The sequence below is a fragment of the Misgurnus anguillicaudatus genome, chromosome 12, assembly GCF_027580225.2.
Source record: "Misgurnus anguillicaudatus chromosome 12, ASM2758022v2, whole genome shotgun sequence".
Lineage (NCBI taxonomy): Eukaryota > Metazoa > Chordata > Actinopteri > Cypriniformes > Cobitidae > Misgurnus > Misgurnus anguillicaudatus.
In genome coordinates this window covers 34,932,812-34,955,590 of record NC_073348.2, presented here as the reverse complement: position 1 = coordinate 34,955,590, position 22,779 = coordinate 34,932,812, and the positions used below count along the sequence as shown (strand labels likewise).

Sequence of the window (22,779 nt, the reverse complement as noted above, 5' to 3'; positions counted from 1 at the left end):
TTCTCATCTCCAACTGTCCCAAGTTGTATTCAAAGAGTTTCTCTTAAAAAAAAGCAAGTTTATGACATCTCCAAGTGTATAATGCTGGATATTTTTAACTAATTTCACTTTTCTTTGCCATATTTGCCAGAAGCTAAACTAGCTGGTAAAAAAGTTTAGTTTTCCTTACAGGTATACTGCCCTACACAGCCAAAGTGCAGTAACTATGCATTTGGTCAAAATTGAGTTAAGGGTTGAAATGGGCTTTGTGAGATCTGGTGTGTCTTGTGACAAAGTCTCCTGGTTCAATTTTGTCCCATTTTAGAGAAACGTGTGGGCCAAAATTGCAGTAAAATGTTTGAATGGCTGGTGTAAAAAACTTTAAGGGCATTTTTCTCAGTTTCAGTGTTTGCGTAGTTACTGCACTTGTAGCCTTTGTAGGGCAGTAGAGTTCACCCAAAAACTTTGTCATTATGTCTTTCATTGTTCCTCAGAACGCAAACACAGATTTTTAAATGTTGTTTAGGGTTTTTTGGTTACTGTGGGACTGGATGGTGACTGCCTCTTCAATCTTCAAAAGGACCCACGCTGCAAAAAATGATTTTCAAGAAATAAATTCTTAGTATTTTTGTCTTGTTTCCAGTAAAAATATCTAAAAATTCTTAAATTATGATGCTTTTTCTTGATGAGCAAAACGAACCAAGAAAATAAGTCTAGTTTTTAGACCAAAAATATCAAATTTAAGTGATTTTGTGCATAAAACAAGCAAAAAAATCTGCCAATGGGGTAAGCAAAAAATCCTGAACATTTTTCTTAAGTACTAAATTTTTAAAAAAATCAAGAAAAATGTGCTTCTTAAATCTTAGTTTAAGAATTTTTTTGATATTTTTACTGAAAACAAGACAAAAATACTAAGAATTGTTTTTCTTTAAAATCATTTTTTGCAGTGCAAAAGTGTTAAACAAATAACTCAACTCGACTTTTGCAGTATATTTAAATTTTCCTGAAGACACACAAAAGGGTTTAGTGAAAAACAAACTAAAATATAATCGCTAAACTAAAACATATATATGCTAAAATAGCAGTATAACCTCAGATAAACACATTAACTATGGATAGGTACACTGCAAAAATTACTTTAATATTTATTTAGTATTTTTGTCTTGTTTTCAGCAAAAATATCTAAAAATTCTTAAATCAAAATTTATTTTCTTGATGAGCGAAATGACCGAAGAAATTAAGTCTAGGATTTAGACAATATATTTTAAATTTAAGTGTATTTGTGCTTAAAACAAGCAAAAAATCTGCCAATGAGGTAAGAACATTTTTCTTGAATTGAAATGTTTTGCTTGCTTAAATTTTATGGGGGGTTTTTTTTGTCTAAAAACTAGACTAATTTTCTGCTCATCAAGAAAATGCATCTTAATTTAAGAATTTGTAAGATATTTATACTGAAAACAAGACACAAATACCAAGTAAGAAAGTCATTATTTGCAGTGTGACAACAACCAGAAAGTTTCGAAATAACTTTATTCTTCTTTTGAACTTCGAACAACCTTCTTCTTTTGTGAAACGTTGAGCTTGAAAGGTAAAATATATTTGTGTACCTTTTGGGGCCAGAGTACAATTTGTCAAATAATTGCCAAGTTTTAACCGACCATTATTGAAGAAATATGTTTTACAATGTTCAAAGCACTTGATCTTATTTTTTTTTTACAGATGCTAACAGTAGTGTTTGGGTGAAAGGGACTATTTAGAGGCAGCCGGCAGACGAAACCTAAACGCTGATGGAACAAAAGATAACCACACTTGATAACCTTCAATATAAACAAAGCAAATATTTACAAAGGACTCAGAGATAAACCTGAGCCAAAACACAACACACACAGCCATGAAGCACCAGATCTAGACAATGCAAAAACTGCAGCTGACAAAGAGAAGTAAATTGAATCTGTAAAGTCACAGCATGGACGCTCAACTGCATTGTGTTCAAGGATAACAGGGACTGTGGCACTTAATCACATGAGAAGACATACCAATAGTATAGCCTATTTAGTAGGCTCACTAAAAAAAAGTTCAGGACTTTCCATATATTTATCATCAGTTTGTACATCAATTTCAGATCTGTTGGTCCCTCATCCTTCATCTAACATAAGCATAAGCATATGAGAATGAATGCCAATAAAAAGCTTTTAGGTCCGAAACCAGTTATTATATTTTCTACGATACGTCATCTTTCATTGTGAAATGGCATTGGCTTGTGTGTCTAGTGACCAATTGCATGTTTACGTCAGCTTTTAATGTATACTGGTTTTGGCTCGTGTGAACAATTGTGTGCTAATATTCTGGCTTATATTCGATTGAAATCCAACGCTTTTCTCACGAGAATTCGTACATATTTTACGTGTTGCCTAATTTGTATCAATTCATACGACCACATTCGTAAGTTTTGGTACCATTTGCCTTGACCCCTGTGACGTTGGGGTTAAGTGCGGAGTTAGGGGTTCGGTTCCGTTGTTGTTTTTCATGAGAATCGTACGATTTTGCACGAATAACATCGTATGAATTGATATGAATTAGCCAACTCGTAAAATATGTACGATTTCTCGTGAGATTAGGCTGTTGAGATCTGACTGCATGCATTGTCTTAGAGTTTTTTCATATAAAGTTATCGTATGGCTTCAAGTGATAGTTCAGCGAAAAATGAAAATAAACCCATGATTTACTCGCCCTCAAGCCATCCAACATACATATGTTCATCATCTTTCAGATGAACATAATTTTGAGTTATTTTAGAAAATGTCCTGACTCTTCCAAGCTTTTTAATGATAGAAAAAAAGTTGTTTTTAACGTTTGTATCGTTCATATCGTTAGCCCAAAAAAAGTGTTATATATAAGAGAAATATACATTTTTAAAAAAATTAAAAACTATCATATAAACTATATATGAAGTGTTCGGTTCCAAAACGAAATAAATCCATTTTGACAAATTTCAGTAAAAACGTGTTTTCTATACCAAGAAAGTGACAAGATGAAAACCACTATTTTCTGTTACAAACTTTCCCATAGCATCTTTATGTTATAAAAACATTAAAAAATCAAATCCATAACTTGATTTTCAAAGATTTATTATAAAAACGAAAAAAAATTTCCACAGAATGCAATAAAAGTTTTATTTTTCAAAATGCTATAAATCTATTCAATCAAAGTATAAATGTGCATTCATCTTTGCCATGATATATTAATTTAGTTGAACAGTGATATACACTGATAAAAAAAATAAATTAATGGCATTAATCAAAACACTTACTTTGTCATAGTAAGATCACTGTCATTGCAGTGGTTACACTTGACGCCGCTGCTTAGCATTTTTCACAGCGATCAGCTGTAAAATGTTTTGGTCCTGCTCGATTTTTGTTTACTTTGAGTAAAATAATGTAAAGTTATTCATAAGATCCCCTGGGGTCAATGTGTTAGCATGAGAAACTTGATGCTGTCGGGAGATAAGTACCAGTCTCCCGAGTGCTTCGCGTAAATTATTAGATAATCTTTAGACAATCTTTCCTGTCAAAGAAAACCATCACAGGTTTATCAATGCCATTAAAGTATTATTTTGTTTTGTTTGTTGATCACGAAGTCCAAATAGATGAGGAAAACTAGGACTCCGTGTACTCAGCGCACCGCCATGTTTGTTTACATTGCGTGAATGGTCCGCTGTAATTTCTGGAATGGATTTATTGCGTTCTGTAAAAAAGGAGGAGTGGCGTTTATCGCATTTTGGGAAAAAAGGGAGAAAAGATGACAGAATAACACAGCGAATATTGGATTTTGCGTACAATTAATTATTTACTTTTAAATTCTGACCTGATATAATACTGATTCTGGCAGTAACTCATTTTTTTCAAAAATGGCGTTTATCGCGTTTTGGAACCAAACTCTTCATATATACACTATAATAACTAACTTTTCGGCCAATGTGCCTTATGGTAGCGTACGTTGCGTAAGATACGGCGATAATAGACTCTAATAGACAGACAAGAACTGTGCATTGGTTTAGCTTCAGATAGACATAACGCAATATCCTATTGTCTTATATTAAAATCCTCCACTATTTTCTTTAAAATCTTTGGTTTAGGCGACTTCTTATTCGTGACTGGCATTGTTGTCTCTCTTCTGTGTCTCCGCGTTCGTCACTAGGCATCATACACTTCATCGTACCCTAAACTCTCTGGTGATTGCGCATTGGCCGTTAGAGGGCGCTTATCCTTAAAACTTAAAGGACAAGTTACAATCCTTCCTAAAATGCATTAAACTTTCGTTTACAAAGACGTGAAACTCACCGAGTGGTCAGGGATGTTCACTGATATGCTCACACAAAAATAGCTGCAAAAGATTCGTTCCAACAGGTGTTTTACCGTTCGTTGTAAACTTGTGGACCTATTTTCCCAATCGCCTCACACCCGTACATTCTTCCGTTGAAAGCTTAAATAATAGACACTCCAGCCCAGTTGGTGGCGATAATCCGCCTTTCCCAATTGCAAAAATACAAAGAAGGTTCCGGGCGCGGAGTAATACCGTACCTCACAGCACATCTAATACAAGTCAATGGAGTGGGCAAAAACTACGATAAAACCTGTTGGAATGCGTCTTTTGCAGCGATTTTTGTGTGAGCATATCAGGGAACACCCCTGACCACTCGGTGAGTTTCACCTCTTTGTAAATGAAAGTTTAATGCATTTTAGGAAGGATTGTTCCTGTGCACCTATAAACCCATTATAGAGGTGGGAGGTGATACAAGAAACACCAGAAAATTCTCGGGCCAGTCGCATTTGTCCAAATTTCAGTCAAAACCATTCTATTTCATCATAAACAATCTGAAAACAGGGCTTTAAGTGTACCGAACTTGTCCTTTAACTGTAGATTGGAATAAGCAGCTTAAATGAACAACCTAAAGCTTCATGTAGGCCTCTCAAATGTGTTTTTACTGAAACACCTTTTAATCTAATTTTATTTTTTAATCTCATCTGTGAGTTTCCCTCAACAGTACACTCAAATGGTTTATAGTTTCGAGCCTTGCATTTAAAAGCACATTTAGACATGCGAAAATGGAAAAATAAATGAAAAAGGCGCAGATGATCAGTCACAGATGAATAAGGATGGTTACACAAGCACTTTTTGAACAGTTGACCCACTGTGGAGAAACCAGCTGACAGGCATAACCAGCCTCTATCCCTTGATGTTCCTGATCTTTTTAACGCAATTATTTCATAGACGGCAAAAAAATCCATATCCCATCATATACTTGCGTGTGCATGTGTGTAATGACGGTTGCCGCGTGCTGATGTTCTCTTTGTGCAGGAGAGTATTAGAGAGCTTAATGGGGTAAAACCGTTGCTCTTTTTTATACCCAGACTATTATTCAAACACAGCCTATTAACTTGATGAATTGCGATAATTAATGGATATTTCTCTATGTGGCTTTTGTGCTATCAGGTGTGCAGTGAATATTTAACTGTTTATTTCTCAGGTTTTTTAAGCGCCTTGCCGAGGGCTCCTGGAGGGCCGCAATTTACAGCTGTTTATTTCCGTTCTCATAAGCAGCGCTATGAATCCATACTCAAGCTCATGATTTAATTATGAGTCACACATTCGAATGAATAAAGTTTGGTATTAGCCAGCTGGCAGTGGACCAGCAGGGTTCAGTGAGTGATAAGCCGCGTGGTTTTCAGAGAGCGAGGTCCTGCTGAAAGCCCAGGCGCTGAGAACTACAGACACGTTCGCCGGTCCCCTTTGTCTCTATGTGCATGACCCCTGTGCAACTGCGAAAAAACAAAGAAGCCTTTTAACCGTGCCACTGGATACCATGGGGTGTTTCTGCAAAATAAGGACCTATTCGAGTGTTTAAAATACATTTCTTTATGATTTTTTATTCCATCAGACTAGTTTTTTAAGCTCTGATAAATCACATGGTGCCACATCAAGCTAAATGTAAACACTTTGATGCTGCAATATGTAATTTATTTTATTGTTTTATTATAAATCTGCCCTCAAAATTGTCGTATTGCCTTACCTTGATTCACAAATAAGCAGTGTTGGGAAAGTTACTTTAAAAAAGTAATTTGTTATAGTACAAATAGTAACTGAGTTAGTTACTGCGTTACATTATTATAAAAGTAATTAATTACCAGGAAAAGTAATTACTGCGTTACTTAAAAATTCTAATATTTCAAATAACTTGAATGCCCCTTACAAAATGAAATATGTTTCTAAAATTGATACTAAAGAGAAATCACAAATTTTGTGGCAGCATGCGACGATGTGAGGTGCTTTATTAGATCAGAATTACTTGCCACAGACGTGGAGAGACTTTTTCTTCATGGGCATAAGTTACACATTACACAAACATTCTTGCCTTTCACCTCAACAATGGAAAAGTAGTGCTTTATACTTTGTGTTTGCGACTGCTACCTTTGAGCTTGTTGTACTTGCCATCGCCCTGTCTGCTCGTTGAGAAGAGAAAACTACGCGTATCTTCATGTCAGTCTACAAAAGTCTCCAACCACGCCAGAAAAGATAGCTAGATTTGTCTTATAAAGTCGCTAAAGTGATAGAAAGTTGCTAAATCTAGCGACAAAGTGACAAAGTTGCTCAGACTTTTTTACACTGCTCGCTCAGACTCGGACTGTATGAGTGTGGTGCCTGTTTGTGAACTCTGCCTCTGGTTGGCTAACGATGGTAATTAAGCCAATCATCATCAGCTATGTGGTTCTCCCACCCCCTCTAACACACAGACACCAATCATCATCAGTTATGTTTCTCCCAACACACACACATAAACACACAAGAGAAAAACAGTGTTTGGCTGTGAGAGGGAGCATACGCGGGTGAAAATCACTACAGTGAGATCAATTTTAGTAACGCGCAGCATTTTAATGTCAGTAACGATAACGGCGCTATAACGGGGGAAACCGTAATTTATTTGATTACTCGTTACTGAAAAAAATAACTCCGTTAGTAGTAACGCTGATTACTTATAACGCCGTTATTCCCATCACTGCAAATAAGGTTTTATAATTTGAGCTGCCATGTATGATTTCACCAGAAATATCAGTTTGATGTCATTTGGCTGCAAAACACAGATTGAGATCCATAAAATAATCAGCAATTTTATGTTTCAAACAAAGATGGCAATAAACAGGCGAAAGTTACAGATTGCAGCTTTAAAGGCACAATATGTCATTTTTGTCGCTAAGTTTCATAACACACACAGTGTGACTTGAAAGAAGCAACAACAGATTGGCGTGCTAGACGCTACAAGTACTACTTCCACATACGCACTGTTCACATCGATTGTTGCGTGACAACCATAGACTGTAAAAAAGATGGACGACGCCTGTTCGCTCTCTTCCACTGGTGAAAAGTAAAGCCGTCAGTGTCCCGCTACGGCGTTGGCATCTTGGTCTTGAGTCTGCGCAGTAGCAATTTCGGGATCAGTCCTGCACAGTAGTGAGCAGGAAGTAAAGCCACGAAAGCAAGGCCCCGCCCTCGCCTTCGCAGAATGCGCATATCACAGCTGTCAATCATGACGTGACACGAAAAACAACCTTATTTTAAAAACAAAGATTTGAATTTACACCAGCATTATAAAAACTACAGTAAATGAAAAAAAGATATTTGAAGTGTAATTGTTTAGTTGGTCGTTGGTACTACTTTTTAATAATTTTCTGCATACTTTGATGTTACATGCTGATCAGTCTGCGCAGTGCCAAATGAAACACAACTAAGGTTTCTATGGCACCAAAAGTGGAAACCAATGATAACCATGACATGACTCCACTAACAAGTATCACTATTAACACGGGCCCAATGGTGATTTACACAGGACTGCATAACGATTATTCGCGATTAATCGTTTGCAAAATAAAAGTTTTTGTTTACATCATATATGTTTGTGTACTGTGTATAATAATTATGTATATATAAATACATTACACACACATGCATGTATATATTTAAGAAATGTTTACACGTGTATATACATTTGTTCATTTATATTATATAAAAATATAATATAAAAACGCTAACTCTAGGCGCTTGCCAGCTTTTTTTCAGCTGAGCGCTTTAGTTGCTATGATGATACTTCTGCTTTGTTTATCAATCGTTGAACATTGCGATTGGTTGATGTGATATTTGTCCCACCCCTCCTCCACTGTGATTGGACAGCCGAGTGAGAAGTGACATTGACGAGCTGAGCGTTCCACCCAAAGTTGAAAATTGTTCTCTCTGCGCTCAAGGCAGACAAAAACTAGCTGCTGTCATTTTTGAAAAGCGTGGCGCTTCCATTGGAAACAATCAAAAACATCTGCAAGTTGCTAGCGAAAGCGCCTTGGGTGTGCACACCCCCTAAGAATTTTCTGGATTCAAACATTGCTGAATACATTTGGAATAATGCAAGTACACATTTCAAAAAAATATTGCGAAATGACGTTGTTATTCCATTAACCGATGTTATGCGACTAAAATTTAATTTTGTTGTCTCACGATCATTCCAAAAACCATGGCAACATGTATGTTCGATTTTATAAAGTGCTGCCCGCACAGAACAACATGCGAATGACATCAAAATACTGCGAGAGCGACTCTAAACCATATAGAGCAGTCGACTCCAGAAGCGCTCACGTGGTATTTTGATATCATGTGCTTGATGGTTTTTACAAATTGTTTGTTACAAATTGTGGGAAATAGGCAAAAGTGGTTATTACTTGAAAAACCACCTCACCCGAACATAAAAACTTTTTTGCATTATATGGGAGTTTATGCTAAATTGCCGTGTTTCCATTGGGTGCATTTTTAATTCGCCATTTCAATTTGCGCAATTTGAAGGGTAATGAAAACGCAGCTAGAGAGATAGAAAGAGAGAGCCTCATTGGTCATTAGATGCTTCTTTTACATGACACAAAACTAGTCACAAGTCGCACAGGTATGTTTGTGAAAAATAGACAAACTTGTTTGCATTATATGGGAGTTTATGCTAAATTGCCGTGTTTCCATTGGGTGCATTTTTAATTCGCCATTTCAATTTGCACAATTTGAAGGGTAATGAAAACGCAACTAGTGTTGCAGACATAGAAAAAGGGAGAGAATAAATAAATAAATACATGTCTGCTATTTACAGTAAATGTGCATGCTTGCTAGTACAGCAGTGAGAAGTTGAAAAATGCATCCTCATGAAAAATCTTTGTCTCTTATAATAACACCTGGTAAAAGTCATTTGTAGGTCTTTCTTGCTTGTTAACATCATCGTTTAAGCATATGCTAATAGGGAACACAAAGGGCCCCGGTTTCTAGAAATGACCCTACAGCAGGGAGCATATTTGCTTTATTTCTTATATGCCTGACAATAACTGGATGTAACGATAATTTCCAGCGCTGTGTGCTCTCCTCACTGTTCGGGGACTCGTCTCAGCGCGCATCTCGAATGTGAACAGTATGACACACGCATTAGTTCAGAATGAAACAACTAGATCATGTCAGTGTCGCAGCTTCAAGCTGTTCGCCAGCGAGTCTTTATCCGATAGTTCTGCAGAGCAAATACTGATCAGAGGAAGATAAGTACAGCGCAGCTATAAAAATCTGCCCATTAAAGAGTCCGGCACGGTAAGAGAAAGGACTAGGCCACGGGTCCTGGGTTTATTGTTTGAAATGACCAATTATTTTGAGAGGTGCTCATCGAGTTTCTTCCGGGCCTTTCTATGGCCACTGGATGAGGAAATGCAGCATTAAGACGAGAACATTATCCTCTCAAATCGTTTCGCCATCATTATCCGACTTCACCTGCATGTTATTCGAAAACGGCACGAATGCAGAACAATGACAGCGGGGAATTAACCGGTGAGAGAGAAATAGATTATACTCATTCACGTATCAATAGACCCCAATCGGCTTTATGAGCTGATGCACACCTTAAAGTGATACCAACAACTATTAATAAAAACTGTAGATGCCCATAAAAAAGTCTGATTTGATTTGGCAAACAAGTGAACTTCCATCAATGGTTTGTGTGTTTGCGTGCTTGCAAGATGTACTGAAAATAATGAATTTGTAAAGCTCATTTCTATGCCTCAATTAAAAGAGAGCAAGCACAGACGATAGTACAACAGGTAATCACACATTTCCATTTACGCTTTCATTTCCCTCCCGTTTCATTCTTCATTAAACTGCAGTTGATTTGTTTTCCTTCTTTCCACGTCTGATTGATAGAGTGTATCATTTCACAATCTGTCTTTGTTATCGTGACATCTCTCCTCTGCACAAATGATCCCGGGCCCCTCCGCGCACCAGCTGATGAATATGAGACCATCTGTCAAATCCTGCCAGACCTTTACTGACACCTAGTGGAAGACAATCAAGTTCCTGACAGAACCGAGATCCTACGTTCGTGACCCTGTCTGGGAAATCTTATTATGAGGCTGAGAGCATCAACGTTTGATCTCAATCATTGATTTCAATCTTTGACATGATCTTATTCAGCAATATTAAAGATATCAAGGTTATATTTTCACATGTTCTTTATATTACGTAGAATGATTTTATGCAGTAAATCACAAATAATCACTTTAGCTGAGTTTTCACAGATACATTGTTACTAGGTCACATAACCAAACTAAATTATGTATTTTACTTGAACATATTGAAAAGCCATTTGCTATTATACTCTAAAAAATGCTAGGTTAATTTTAAACCAGCGTTGGGTTAAAAAGGGATAAGCCAAGCGGCTGGGTTAAAATTAACCCAGAAAGTGTTTATATTTGACCCAACATTGTGTTAAAACAACCCAGCATTTTTGGTTGAAACAACACAACAGGGGTTAAATTGCAAACCAAGCCTGGCTATAGGGCGTACTAACATTTTAAACTGCATAAAGCTTTAAGAAACACGATCAAAGCCTCATTGGTCACTAGATGCTACTTTTACACTGCATTACATTTACATAACACATTTGTCATGCATTTACATTTGTGACCCTGGACCACAAGTCATAAGTAGCACGGTAACAATTGCCAAAAAAATTATAGATTTTTTATGCCAAATATTATTTGGATGATATTTAAAGATCTTGAAATTTTTATATTGTAAATATATATAAACTTTATTTATCATTAGTAATATGTGTTGCTAAAGACAATTTTGAAGACAATTTTCTCAATATTTAGATTTTTTGCTGCCTGTGCGTTCACACCAGACGTGAATGAAACGAATAAATCACGTTATTGACGTGTAGTTGGAAGCTTGAGTTAACTAAAAGTTAACATTTTGGAAGCTAAAATTTAACATTTTGAGTTAACTCGCTTCATTCAGATTCAGATACACTTAATTTGCCCGGCTTTAGCTTGCTTGTATTCTCAATATGTTTATATATAGCTCAAATTGAGTAAAGAGTAAAGTTTTTTACAACTTATCAGATTGTCCGAACTCCTCATTCACTTTCTTCCAAGTGGCTACACACCAAAAAAATAATCGGGCTGATTTTCGGTCGATTTCCCCCCTTCTGACAATCCTAGCTATATGTCCGATTATCTTGATGGTTCTACAGATTATCTTATTAGATTTTCCCTTGGTCTGAGGTGTGTTAAGAGTGTCCGCACCTGATTGGAAGAACGTCGGAGGCGTCATGAATCGTAAATATTAAACATATTTAATATTTAACTCTTTCCCCGCCAGTGTTTTTAAAAAAGTTGCCAGCCAGCGCCAGCATTTTTCATAATTTTCACAAAAGTTTAATGCCTTCCAGAAAATGTTCTTCTTTAAATATATAAACAAACAATATATCAGATGAAAGAACAGACCCTCTGCTTTCAAACAAAAAAAAAAAAACGTTTCATCCTACCTTCATTACTTCTCTTGTAATCACCTCTCAAACATGGGTATGTTTCTTCAAAAACACCCAATTTTGAGCAAAAAGCTGAGATAATTCCATTTTTGCGAAGGACTTTTGATAGAGATCAGATGCAGAGCGATCTTACACGGAGTTCTTTCTCTTTCACGTGAGGCGCTACTTCCAGGTTGTATAAGTTGAGGAAGTGCGCCACCTGGTGGATAATAGCGGTATTGCGGAAAGACGTAAAATCTCGTCATTGTCGTGGAAGCGTTTTCTCTTAATTGACGAGATATCTCGTCAATGGCGGCGAAAGAGTTAAGATCAGAACTCCTGGTGTGTTGTGGAAACCCTGAGGACAAACGCCCGCACGCTGATGAGATTATTACGTGCAACGAAACAATGTCCAATCAGAAAGCGAGATGATGGAAGACGGAAGCAGTAATGGAGCAGAACAACATGCCATTTTTTCCAATATAATAACTTGGAGATGTTGCATCATTTAAGCATAGTCAACAGGTGTTCAAGGTTTTGGCTTTCATTTCTTTTACATGTTCTAAAAGTATACACGTCGTTTATTCTTGGGCTTTGGTTAGACGTCTAATAGACTTTCACTGGAAGCCCAAATTTTGGCTTGTTTTAGCCAAAATTGCTTTCCGAGTCATATGCGTCTGGTGTGAACGCACCATCAGATTCTACATTTGTGTAAATTTGTATCTCTGACAAATATTGTCCTATCCTAACAAACCATACAAAAATGGAAAGCTTATTTATTCACCTGTATATATATAAAATGTACCTTAATGACTGTTTTTGATGTGAAAATGCATGTGAAAACCCTCCTAAAGTATAAATAAATGTTTGTAATTTAATGTTTTTTACATAAATCCTCTACATAATTCAGTTAAAATATAACCTTGATATCTATACTGTCTGAGAAATATCATGTCAATTGAAATAATGACTGAAATTAAATCCTAATTAGATTGAGACTTTAGCCTGGATTTCACAGACAGGGTCACGTTTTATCAGTATGTGTGCACTCTTAGGTATAAGGCATCGTTACAAAAAGGATAAAATATTCAGAGCTTCTCTTAAGACACAATTGCAGTGAAAAATCCATAGCGATTATACAGCGTCTCTGTCAAGTATAGGTGAGCTGAGTTTTTCTCATATTTGATAATGTGCTTGCCTTTGAAATGCTGTCAAAAAGTTCACAGAGAGAAGAAAAAAGAGAATGATAGAGAACTGGGGTGTAAAACGAATCTCAGAGGAACTAAATGTTATTCATGTTTATGTATTTGTTGTTATCTCTGTATGTGTGTCTGTGTCTAATCAAAATTCTCTCTCTCTTTGTTATTACAAACTCTGATCTTAACTTTCGATTGGCTCTCTGAATATCACTGTCTGTTCACCAGCCTGTAGGGTTTATCTCATGTCTCCAGTTTCTAATTCGCAATCTTCTAACTTCTATCACTGCCGTGCCCTTGAGGTTTTGACCTGACACTGGCATTGCAATTATCTCTCTGTAAGTTGATTTGTGTGAAACGCATTTGCAGGATTGTAAGTAATTAGAGATTAACACAAGCCCCTTGCTACCGTATTCAGACTCAGACTGACAATGAAACAGTTGTGTTAGTGTCATGACGGTTATGTGCCGTCATGTTCAAATCTTGCAGCCAGACAATTTCATTAATGCGTGCCATACAAAAACCTTAATACATATTCATCTTAATACAGCTGCCTATTTTGTGTAATTATAATGTCCATCTAAAGGTTTGGATATCACAGTTGGATAGAGCAGATTAATGGGGCGATATTATCCCCTTCTGACATCACAGGGGGAGCCAAATTTCAATTACCTATTTTTCACATGCTTGCAAAGAATGATTTACAAAAACTAAGTTACTGGGTTGATCTTTTTCACATTTTCCAGGTTGATATAAGCACTGGGGACTCAATTATAGCACATAAACATGGAAAAAGTCAGATTTTCATGATATGTATGCCCCCTTTAAAGATACATATTAGTATCTTACATATTGGTACCAAATGTATAAATATCTGTACCAAAATATTACAGGAGCTTTTTAAAGTGTACTGCGCACGTGAAGATTTTAACAATCTGTTCTGACGGAAGTATATAGCAATCGTTTCTGGTTATTCTGTTACCACCAAAGCCGAATTTAAAACAAAAATGCTGTTCTGCTTAATCTGTTTCTTTATGAATTTCATTATAAAAGATCATTACCTACGTCACGAAGTAAATGTGACCCCACGACTTTGACATGAACAACGTCAGAAGTCGGAAACCTGATCGCTTGTAAGATCTTAAGACATTAGCCTGGTGGATACACTTGCTGGAAAGGAAAATGATGAATAAAATAATTAGACATCTGCACGTGACTATCTGTTGCTCATTTGAAACATTGTTACATAATAACATAATGTGTTTGTTCATGCTATTTTCATCTTATGTTGATATTCTGACCACATCAAATATGTTAAAATGATTACTTAACACTTTCCTTTTAATATAGTTTAGTAATAATCTCTTTATTATTGTACACTATTAAAATAAAGGTGGTTTAGGATGCCATAGAAGAACCATTTTTGGCTGAACCTTTAACATCCGAAGAACCTTTCTGTTTCCCAAAGGTTTCTTTAGACAATAAAAATGTATGAAAAAAAATGAAAAAATGGATCAAGGCATCGCTCTGAAGAACCTTTTAAACAATTTTAATTTTAAGAGTCCATTGGCTCTTCAAGTTTGTCCAAAACCTGATGATCCATGTTATTCCAGAATAATTTGATAATGTTCCAAGGAGCATCTTGTCATTTCAATGAGATTTATACAAATATATCTATCATGTCACAAATTCGATTTTTAAAAGAATGACCTAGAAAATATTTTTCATTTATTTCACATCATAATGTTCGTTCGTACCGAATCCTAAAATCCCAAATTTTCATGTGGTCTGACACCTTTGGCTTTAATCCACCTTGTATGAGAAGTATTTTTAGATCCTGTAACTAGTCAGCATTTGTAATTAAATTATAATAACCTTAACTATCGAAATCAACCGAAATAGTCCTACTGTGCGATAAACACTAGTGACGCATACAACGAATGATGCATAAAATCAGAGTGGTCACACGTTGTCACAAATATCAACTTACCATTACGTGCGTTTAAGTTGTTTTCTTGGTTGATTAATTCATAAAGCCCGTTGAGTATTTAAGGTAGAGGTTACTGTGAAAGAACCACAGCCAGATCTCAGACGAGACTTTTCTTTGGTTCGGCAAAATGAAGCAAACTGCAGGTAAGAAGGTCTTCATATCTGTATTAAGACAATATTCGTAGTTAGAAAATAATTATGTGGCTTTTACTAATTAGGACAATTAGTAATTAGTTTGAAAATTTCCACTAACTTATTTCTGGATGGTTGAAGTATATCTTGTTAAATGTGTGAAATCTTTATACAAAAGAGATATTTATATTCTACATTTAAGAAAATGGTTGTTATGATTTATGGCATGCAAATTGCTTTAAGAAAAATGTGGTCATGCCTATAAAAACCCAGTTCAAGTCATTTTTTGTGATTTAATGTTTTAAATAAAATCATCCTACATAATAATAATAAATTATTTAAAATAAAAAATATATATTTTTTAATTATTAAAATCAACTACATAATTCTGTGAAAATATAACCTTGATATATTTAAAGGGATAGTTTACCCAAAAATGGGATTTTTTTAAAACCTGTTTTAAACTTCTGGTCAACACAAAAAAATATATTTTGATAAATAATGGTAAGCATTTATCAAAATGTCAAAATGCTTTCCTTTATTTCTAAATGTTTTAATTTTTAATAAATCTTACAGTATGTTATTTTTTCTACTGGATCACAAAAGTCTGCCCAGTGACAACCAACTGCTTCCTTTACCTTTTAATTTAAATTATTAAGACTTTTAATTCACTTTTTTTATATATGAAGAGTTTCGTTGCAAAACGAGATAACTCCGTTTTTAACATTTTTGTCAAAACATGTTTATTATTATGTCATCATGTTATTTTTTGTTTTATGGTGCTACTTAGCTGTATTTTTTAAGTTATGAAGGTTTAAATCAAAACAAATCAAAAATTTAAATTAATTGGAATGCACAACTAAACGGAGTTATCTCGTTTTGCAACGAAACTCTTCATATATATCTTCTAATATATCTTTTAAAATATCGTCTAAAGAACCTGCTTTGTCTGGCTCTCTTTCAAGGGATTTATTCTCATAGAAGCTGACATTAGCTTAACTTAGAACTACGTTACATTACGTTACTTATACGTTACATTACTCCGCTTATCAGTATGGATTAATCTTATCCGCTCTACTTTGTAACTTTGTTGTCCTATGAGGTTTTTCTCATTTTTATTAATGTAAAGCTGCTTTGGAACAATTAAACAATTCTGAAAGGGCTACATAAATAAAACTGAATAAAAAAACTGAATTAAGCACACAGCTGATTGTAACCATTGACTTCCATAGTAGGAAAAAACAAATACATTGGAATTCAATAGAAACTGTCAACTGTGTGCTTACCATTATTTATCAAAATATCTTCTTCATCATTTCTCACAAGACTTCCAAAGTATTTGTTTTCCTACTATGGAAGTCAATGGTTACAGCAGCTGAGTGCTTGTGCTTACCATCATTTACCAAAATATCTTCTTTTGTGTTCATCAAAATAAAAAACTCATACAGGTTTAGAAAAACATGAGGGCAAGTAAATGATGACAGAATTTAAATTTTTGGATGAACTATTCCTTTAATATTGATTGAGTAAGATCATGTCAAAGATTGAAATTAATGTAAAATCAAATGTCTTATTATTAGATGATGAGCTTGTTATTATTATTAGATTATTAGAAAATGTCACACATTTTCAATATGTGAGTATTAATAATTGCACCTCCTAAACAACCTCTTTCCTTTCGTCTCCTATCCTTTGTAAAGTTTTTCAGGTTTGTGTGGGGTTTGTGCTCTGTGCACTACAGGCCATGATGATACCTGCTCTTGAGTGCTCAGAACAAGGTTCTGATGTGACTCCCTGTACCATCTCAGTAGAGAAACTTCTGGACCGTGCCGTTCAACATGCAGAGCTCATTTATCGCATCTCTGAAGAGTCCAAGATGCTGTTTGTGAGTGACATCTAGTTTGTGCTTTGCTGAAATAATGAAACATCATTTACTTTTATTAAAATGTGTATTTGTGAACTCATAATGTCAAATATTTATATTAAAATATCAGTCCTGCCTAAAAAAATTTCCCAAGCTTTCACTGGAGCATTACCCTTTAAAAAGGTTCAATTCAATTTTATTTTATTTATATATAGCGCTTTTCACAATTATTTAATAGTTACAAAGCAGCTTTACATTTAATAAAAACAGCTCAGATTGAACTGTAGTGGAGAAATGTAATGTAATGTATAGAAGAAAGTTCCAAGTTAAGCTAATGTCAGCTGTCTCCCAAGAGGTTGAAAAAAGTCCTAGGAGAAAAACCCTGTTGGAATAAAGTTCTTGGGAGAAAAAAAAACCCTTAAAGGGACATTCCACTTTTTTTGAAATATGCTAATTTTCCAGCTCCCCTTGAGTTAAACATTTGATTCTTACCGCTTTGGAATCCATTCAGCTGATTTCCGGGTCTGGCGGTACCACTTTTAGCATAGCTTAGTATAATCCATTGAATCTGATTAGACCATTAGCATCATGCTAAAAAATAACCTATTTAAAGCTTGACTCTTCTGTAGTTACATCATGTACTAAGACCGACGGAAATATCAAAGTTGCGATTTTCTAGGCAGATATGGCTAGGACTTTACTCTCATTCTGGCGCAATAGGGACTTTGCTGCCGTAACATGGCTGCAGCAGGTGTAGTGATATTAGGCAGTGCCCGAAAATAGTACCCTGCTATTGAAAGTAACCAAGGAGACTATTTTTGGGCAGTGCGTAATATCACTACGCCTTCATGTAAATATATATACACACATACATACATACATATACATAAGATTTAATAATATTTAAATGTAGAAATTAAAGGGAAGCGGTCCGTGGTCGCTGGGCAGACATTGGTTGGGCATCACGATGATGGGAAACCAGAAGATCATCGATGTGATAAGCTTCAACGCAGTAGGAAATGGGTCTGTTACTCTCGGTGTCCTCGGGACGAGGCAGGGAAAGAGAACTAAAATCCTATTACCGTAGGGGCCGCTCATAAAGTATAATGAATGTGTGCTTGGTTCCAGACAAGCTAACTATTGGTACTTTAAATGTACTTATATGTATTTGGTACCAACATGTACCTCTGAGGTACTAATATGAACTCTTTTGATGCAAATGTGTACTTTCTGAAAGAGTACCAACCCAGTGACATCTAGGGACCATTTAAAAATAGTGTATTCAAAAAATTAATACAAGTTGTTAAAGGTTTCCTTCATGTTTCAGGAGGAGATGTTTATTCCATTATCAGTAATGAATTCATACCTTCATGAAGGGACCATGTGTGCACGCAGAAGTGTGCCGGTTCCAGCATCCAAAAGTGAAATCCAGCAAATCTCTGTAAGTACCACTGATGGACTGCCTTCAAAAGAAAATACAGTTTTGTGAAGTTATGTTCTTGAAAAGTTCACCCAAAAGTGAAAATGCTTTCATCTTTTACTCATCCTTGTGTCTTTTAAAACCTTTACTTTCGTCCATGGGACACTAAAATTATATATAGTGGAACATCTAAGCTGACTGTTCCATAAAATGTAAATGAATGGTGGACCATGGCTCTCAAGATAGATGACAAAACAACTTAAATATTCATCTCTCTCACAAAGCTATTGTTTGGTTATAAAAGACAAGAAATATAGTGATAAGAATTTTTAGTTCTTATCTGGAGTTTGCCCCTGGTCCTAAACTACTTTATTATAATAAAGCACAGACATAAACACTCTTCAGAAAAATTATACTCATTTGGAATGAGTGTAAATGATGACCAAATTAAAATTTTTGGTTTAAACAGATGTACTGCAAAAATAAAAATATGATATTTCTTCCTCCAGGACAAATGGCTTCTACACTCTGTACTGATTCTGATTCAGTTCTGGATCGATCCATTAGCGGATCTACAGAGATCTCTGGAGAACTATGACAACGTCCCAAGTGTGCTGCTTAACAGAACCAAATGGTTATCTACCAAACTCATGAGCTTAGAACAGGGTATACTAGTACTTATTAGACAGGTAAGTTCGAATAGCTAATAACCTTTTCATAACGTTAACATGAAATCAACATTACTTCGATTTACTTCATTCAATTATTTCTTAATTCATGTTTAATGTCAATTTCAGTCTGATTCTCTGCATCTGAAATCGCAAACTGATTTAATTAGATGAAGTATTTATTCAACAACCGTGCACGTGCTATTTATAGTATGAATATCACGTCACATAAGCTGTTAACAAGTGATGTAATTCAGGTGACGTTCAACAAGCACAACTTAACCACAAGGGACAATTGTTTTCCTTATGTATTAAAATTTGAATAGAGCCGCGTTACTGCTTACTGACATTTTTTATATGCCGACGCCTCTCCTTCTTCGTTAGGTGACTCCTCTCACGAAATAGTAAAGTATTCACCGAAGGCACACTTGCAGGTCATCGGGGGACTTTTTGCCTACTGTTTTCCCGAAATACTATATATTTTGACAAAGTACTCGCCTCACCTACTGATTTTCATACTATATAGTACGGAAGTAGGCAATTTCGGGTGCAGCAATTGTGTTCAATTCTTCACCAAGTGTTACTTCAAAGAATAATCTGAATAATGTTTTTGGTGATTATGATGTATTACTGATAACCAAACATTTATTTGTGCTCTCTCGCTCTCTTTCAGCTACTTGGTGAAGGTAGTTTACTGTCGGAGGGCCCTGCCAGTATGTCTGATTTTTTGGGGTCTCCTGACATCTTTGAGTCTGTGAGGAGAGACTACAGTGTCCTCTACTGCTTCAGGAAAGACGCTCACAAGATAGAAACTTTCCTCAAACTGTTGAAATGCAGACAGACAGACAAGCAGAACTGCTCCTTCTTCTAGCATGAATGTACAACACCAAAATTCAAAGCACCACTATTTAAAGAGTTTGGTTCCTAAACAAGATGACTCAAAAATGTTGTTTTTGATTGTGCATTCCAATTAATATCAATCAAACTGCAGTTAGTTTGTTTTGATTTAAGCCTTCATAACTAAAAAAAATACAGCTAAGAAACACTATAAAACGTGATAACATAATAATAAACAGAGTTATCTCGTTTTAGAACCAAACTCTTCATTTTAAGTTTCATTTTGCCACAAAGTTTTATTCTGCACAATATTCAATACATTATACAGGATCTGTTTCCACATGCTTATTTATTTATCAATAAATACCTTAAAACATGTTTGTTCAAAAGCCAAATGTGATTTTGTATAGGTTAAATTGCTCAGAAGTGGGACACTGCCTGATATGGGACAACTAAGGTCTAGTGTTTGTAGGTCCCCCAAAAATACATGAAGTGGCATCACAAAAAAATCTCAAATGTCCAGTCATACATGTAGGTGGAGCAATCATCAAAGAGCATGCACATATCACAGAAGTCTGAAATTCAAAAATGTTCCCACATTATGTCAATTCACCCTATAGAGGAAGGTTTCGTTCAAAAAAGCTTTCTAGATCGCCATTATTTCTAAATCACATTTTATGGAGCCCCCTTAAGAAAATAACATTTACATTTATGCATTTGGAAGATGCTTTTATCCAAAGCGACAAACAGTGCATTACAAGGTATACATTTTTTTCATTAGTTTGTGTGTTCCCTGGGTTCGAACCGAGGGGCAACCTTCTGATCTCTCTGATGAAGCCAATGCGGAAATGACTTAAACTGCAATTCATCGACTGGCCACTAGAGGCTGGCTGCAAAAGGGAGTCAATCCCAATTAACCCCCATGTTAAAATGCTCAACTTTACAGCAAAAATTAATATGTTTACACCCTGTGACCAAAGGTGACTTTGGTCTATATAGCTAATTTTGCCCTTCATTACAACTGTGTGTGGGTGTATTATTTTATAACTCATCCGTTAAAATTATATTAAGCCTTAATTTCTGCATAATTAAGGGTGTGGCCATTTGAGTGACCGTTGAACTGCCCCTGCTGTCACTACCATCGAGCTAGGTGGGCGTGGTTTCAGTAAGTCCAGCCTCTTTACCCTATTTTAGTTATCCGCGAGTGATGCGTGGTGACGCATGGCCAAGATGGCAACGGCAGGCTCTGCCAACTATTGGTTCGAACCTATTGCCTTTGGGGCAGTACCCTTTAAAAAGGTCCTAATACAGTATGTACCATTTTGGAACATATACTTATTGGTACCAATATGTATCTTTAAGGTACTAATATGCACTCTTTAGTACCAATATTTACATCTGAGGTATGATGAACTAGTTAAAACCATAAAACTATGGTTAACCCATGCATGGTCACTATAGTAAAACCATGGCTTTTCCGATAATAATCAATACACTAAATAAAACATGGTTTATTTCCATGCTGGATCAAATTCATGATGTTATTACAGCAAAGCAGGATGTACCTAATATGTTACTTCCAGCATTTCTGTATTTCATTTAGTCAAATACAAGATGAAAGCATGTTCATGTGGTCTCAGAAGTTTGGACTCCACTGTAGAGACAAAGGCAACATGGAATGAGAATTTTACATGTTTTTAACACAAAAACTCTTGCTGCTTCGCTCTTGAGGTTCAACCGTATAATGTTGTACATGAATCACAAAACCTGCTCAGGCTGAGAGCCGTCAAACTGAGTTTTTATAACATCTAAAAGTGGCTTAACAAAGTAGCGATTCATCTTGAACTGATCATGGAAATTACACCGAAAAAGACTTCCCAATATTCTACACTGCAATGTCCTCTAATGAGCACATCAAAGATTTACCCGAATTATCATTCAAGATGGAGAAAGTTAAATGTCTATCGAGCCCGGTCTTTCAGAGAGATGGTTCATTTGTAAAAACCAAGCACCATTTCATCACACTTCACGGCGAGTGTGATAAAACAAAAGAGGACTTTGTCTTAACCAAAATCTCTTGTCATTTAGGGTTAACGGTTTTGTTGATGCCACAAGCCTTTTGTTGCAAGTAGTTTAGCGAAGTAAAGATGTTTACATTTTACTGATGTATTTGTTTATCTGAGATGGCCCACAGGAATCTGCCCATAGACTCTAATCTGAGGACAATGAGAAGTAAATAAGCTTATTTTATAAAGCTTTGCAAATGCCACGTTATTGCCAAGCCATGTGAGGGCGCTATAGGATTAAGTGTCAAACATTGTTGACTGTAGCAGTGTTTCCTCTAGGATTTTTTTCAGCTGTGGCGGCAGGGGGCATAGATATGTATAAAGGCTAGATGGCTCGTCCGCGCTGCTGGCCAATGAAGTGCAACGTCCGCATTTTGGCGGCCATCTTACGACAGGGCGCTCGCTCACTCGTAGCATTGAGTTTTAATGATGCAGGTACTTTTAAATGACAATAAATTGCTTAATTTTTTACTGATTTTCAAACGGTTTGGTTTGTTATAAACGTCAAAGATGTACCTATGACACTGCATACCTATACTAAAAATAAAAAATAAATTCATGAAACATGTTAAAGCATCCAGAATTATAGCCACGTTAATAACGTTTGTAAAAACCCAAACCGTTTGAAAATCGGTAGAAAATTGAGCAAGTTATGGTCATTTAAAAGTACCTGCACCATTAAACTCAATGCTACGAGTGAGCGAGCGCCCTGTCGTAAGATGGCCGCCAGGTGATGCCGTTAGGGACTCCGCCTTGAGC

General features: G+C 35.8%; 2 protein-coding genes across 5 annotated transcripts in view; one reads left to right on the top strand and one right to left on the bottom strand.

The window, feature by feature from the left end:
- kirrel3a (kirre like nephrin family adhesion molecule 3a) overlaps positions 1-22,779 on the bottom strand; it is a 258,127-nt gene that overhangs the window by 231,792 nt on the left and 3,556 nt on the right. For 3 of the 4 annotated variants that reach the window (XM_073874485.1, XM_073874486.1, XM_055207840.2), the window contains exons 1-2: positions 16,920-17,058; positions 15,035-15,195 (exon numbers count right to left, since the gene is read on the bottom strand). The gene's annotated coding sequence lies outside the window, so the exon portion shown is untranslated. Of the gene's footprint in view, positions 1-15,034; positions 15,196-16,919; positions 17,059-18,395; positions 18,493-22,779 lie in introns of those variants that run through there. The other variant, XM_073874487.1, reaches the window with a different exon arrangement.
- smtlb (somatolactin beta) lies at positions 15,074-20,523 on the top strand. Its single transcript, XM_055207844.2, has 5 exons — positions 15,074-15,177; positions 16,866-17,050; positions 18,357-18,470; positions 18,959-19,138; positions 19,791-20,523. The coding sequence occupies exons 1-5, from the start codon at positions 15,162-15,164 to the stop codon at positions 19,986-19,988; spliced, it is 693 nt and encodes a 230-aa protein (XP_055063819.2). The 5' UTR covers positions 15,074-15,161; the 3' UTR covers positions 19,989-20,523.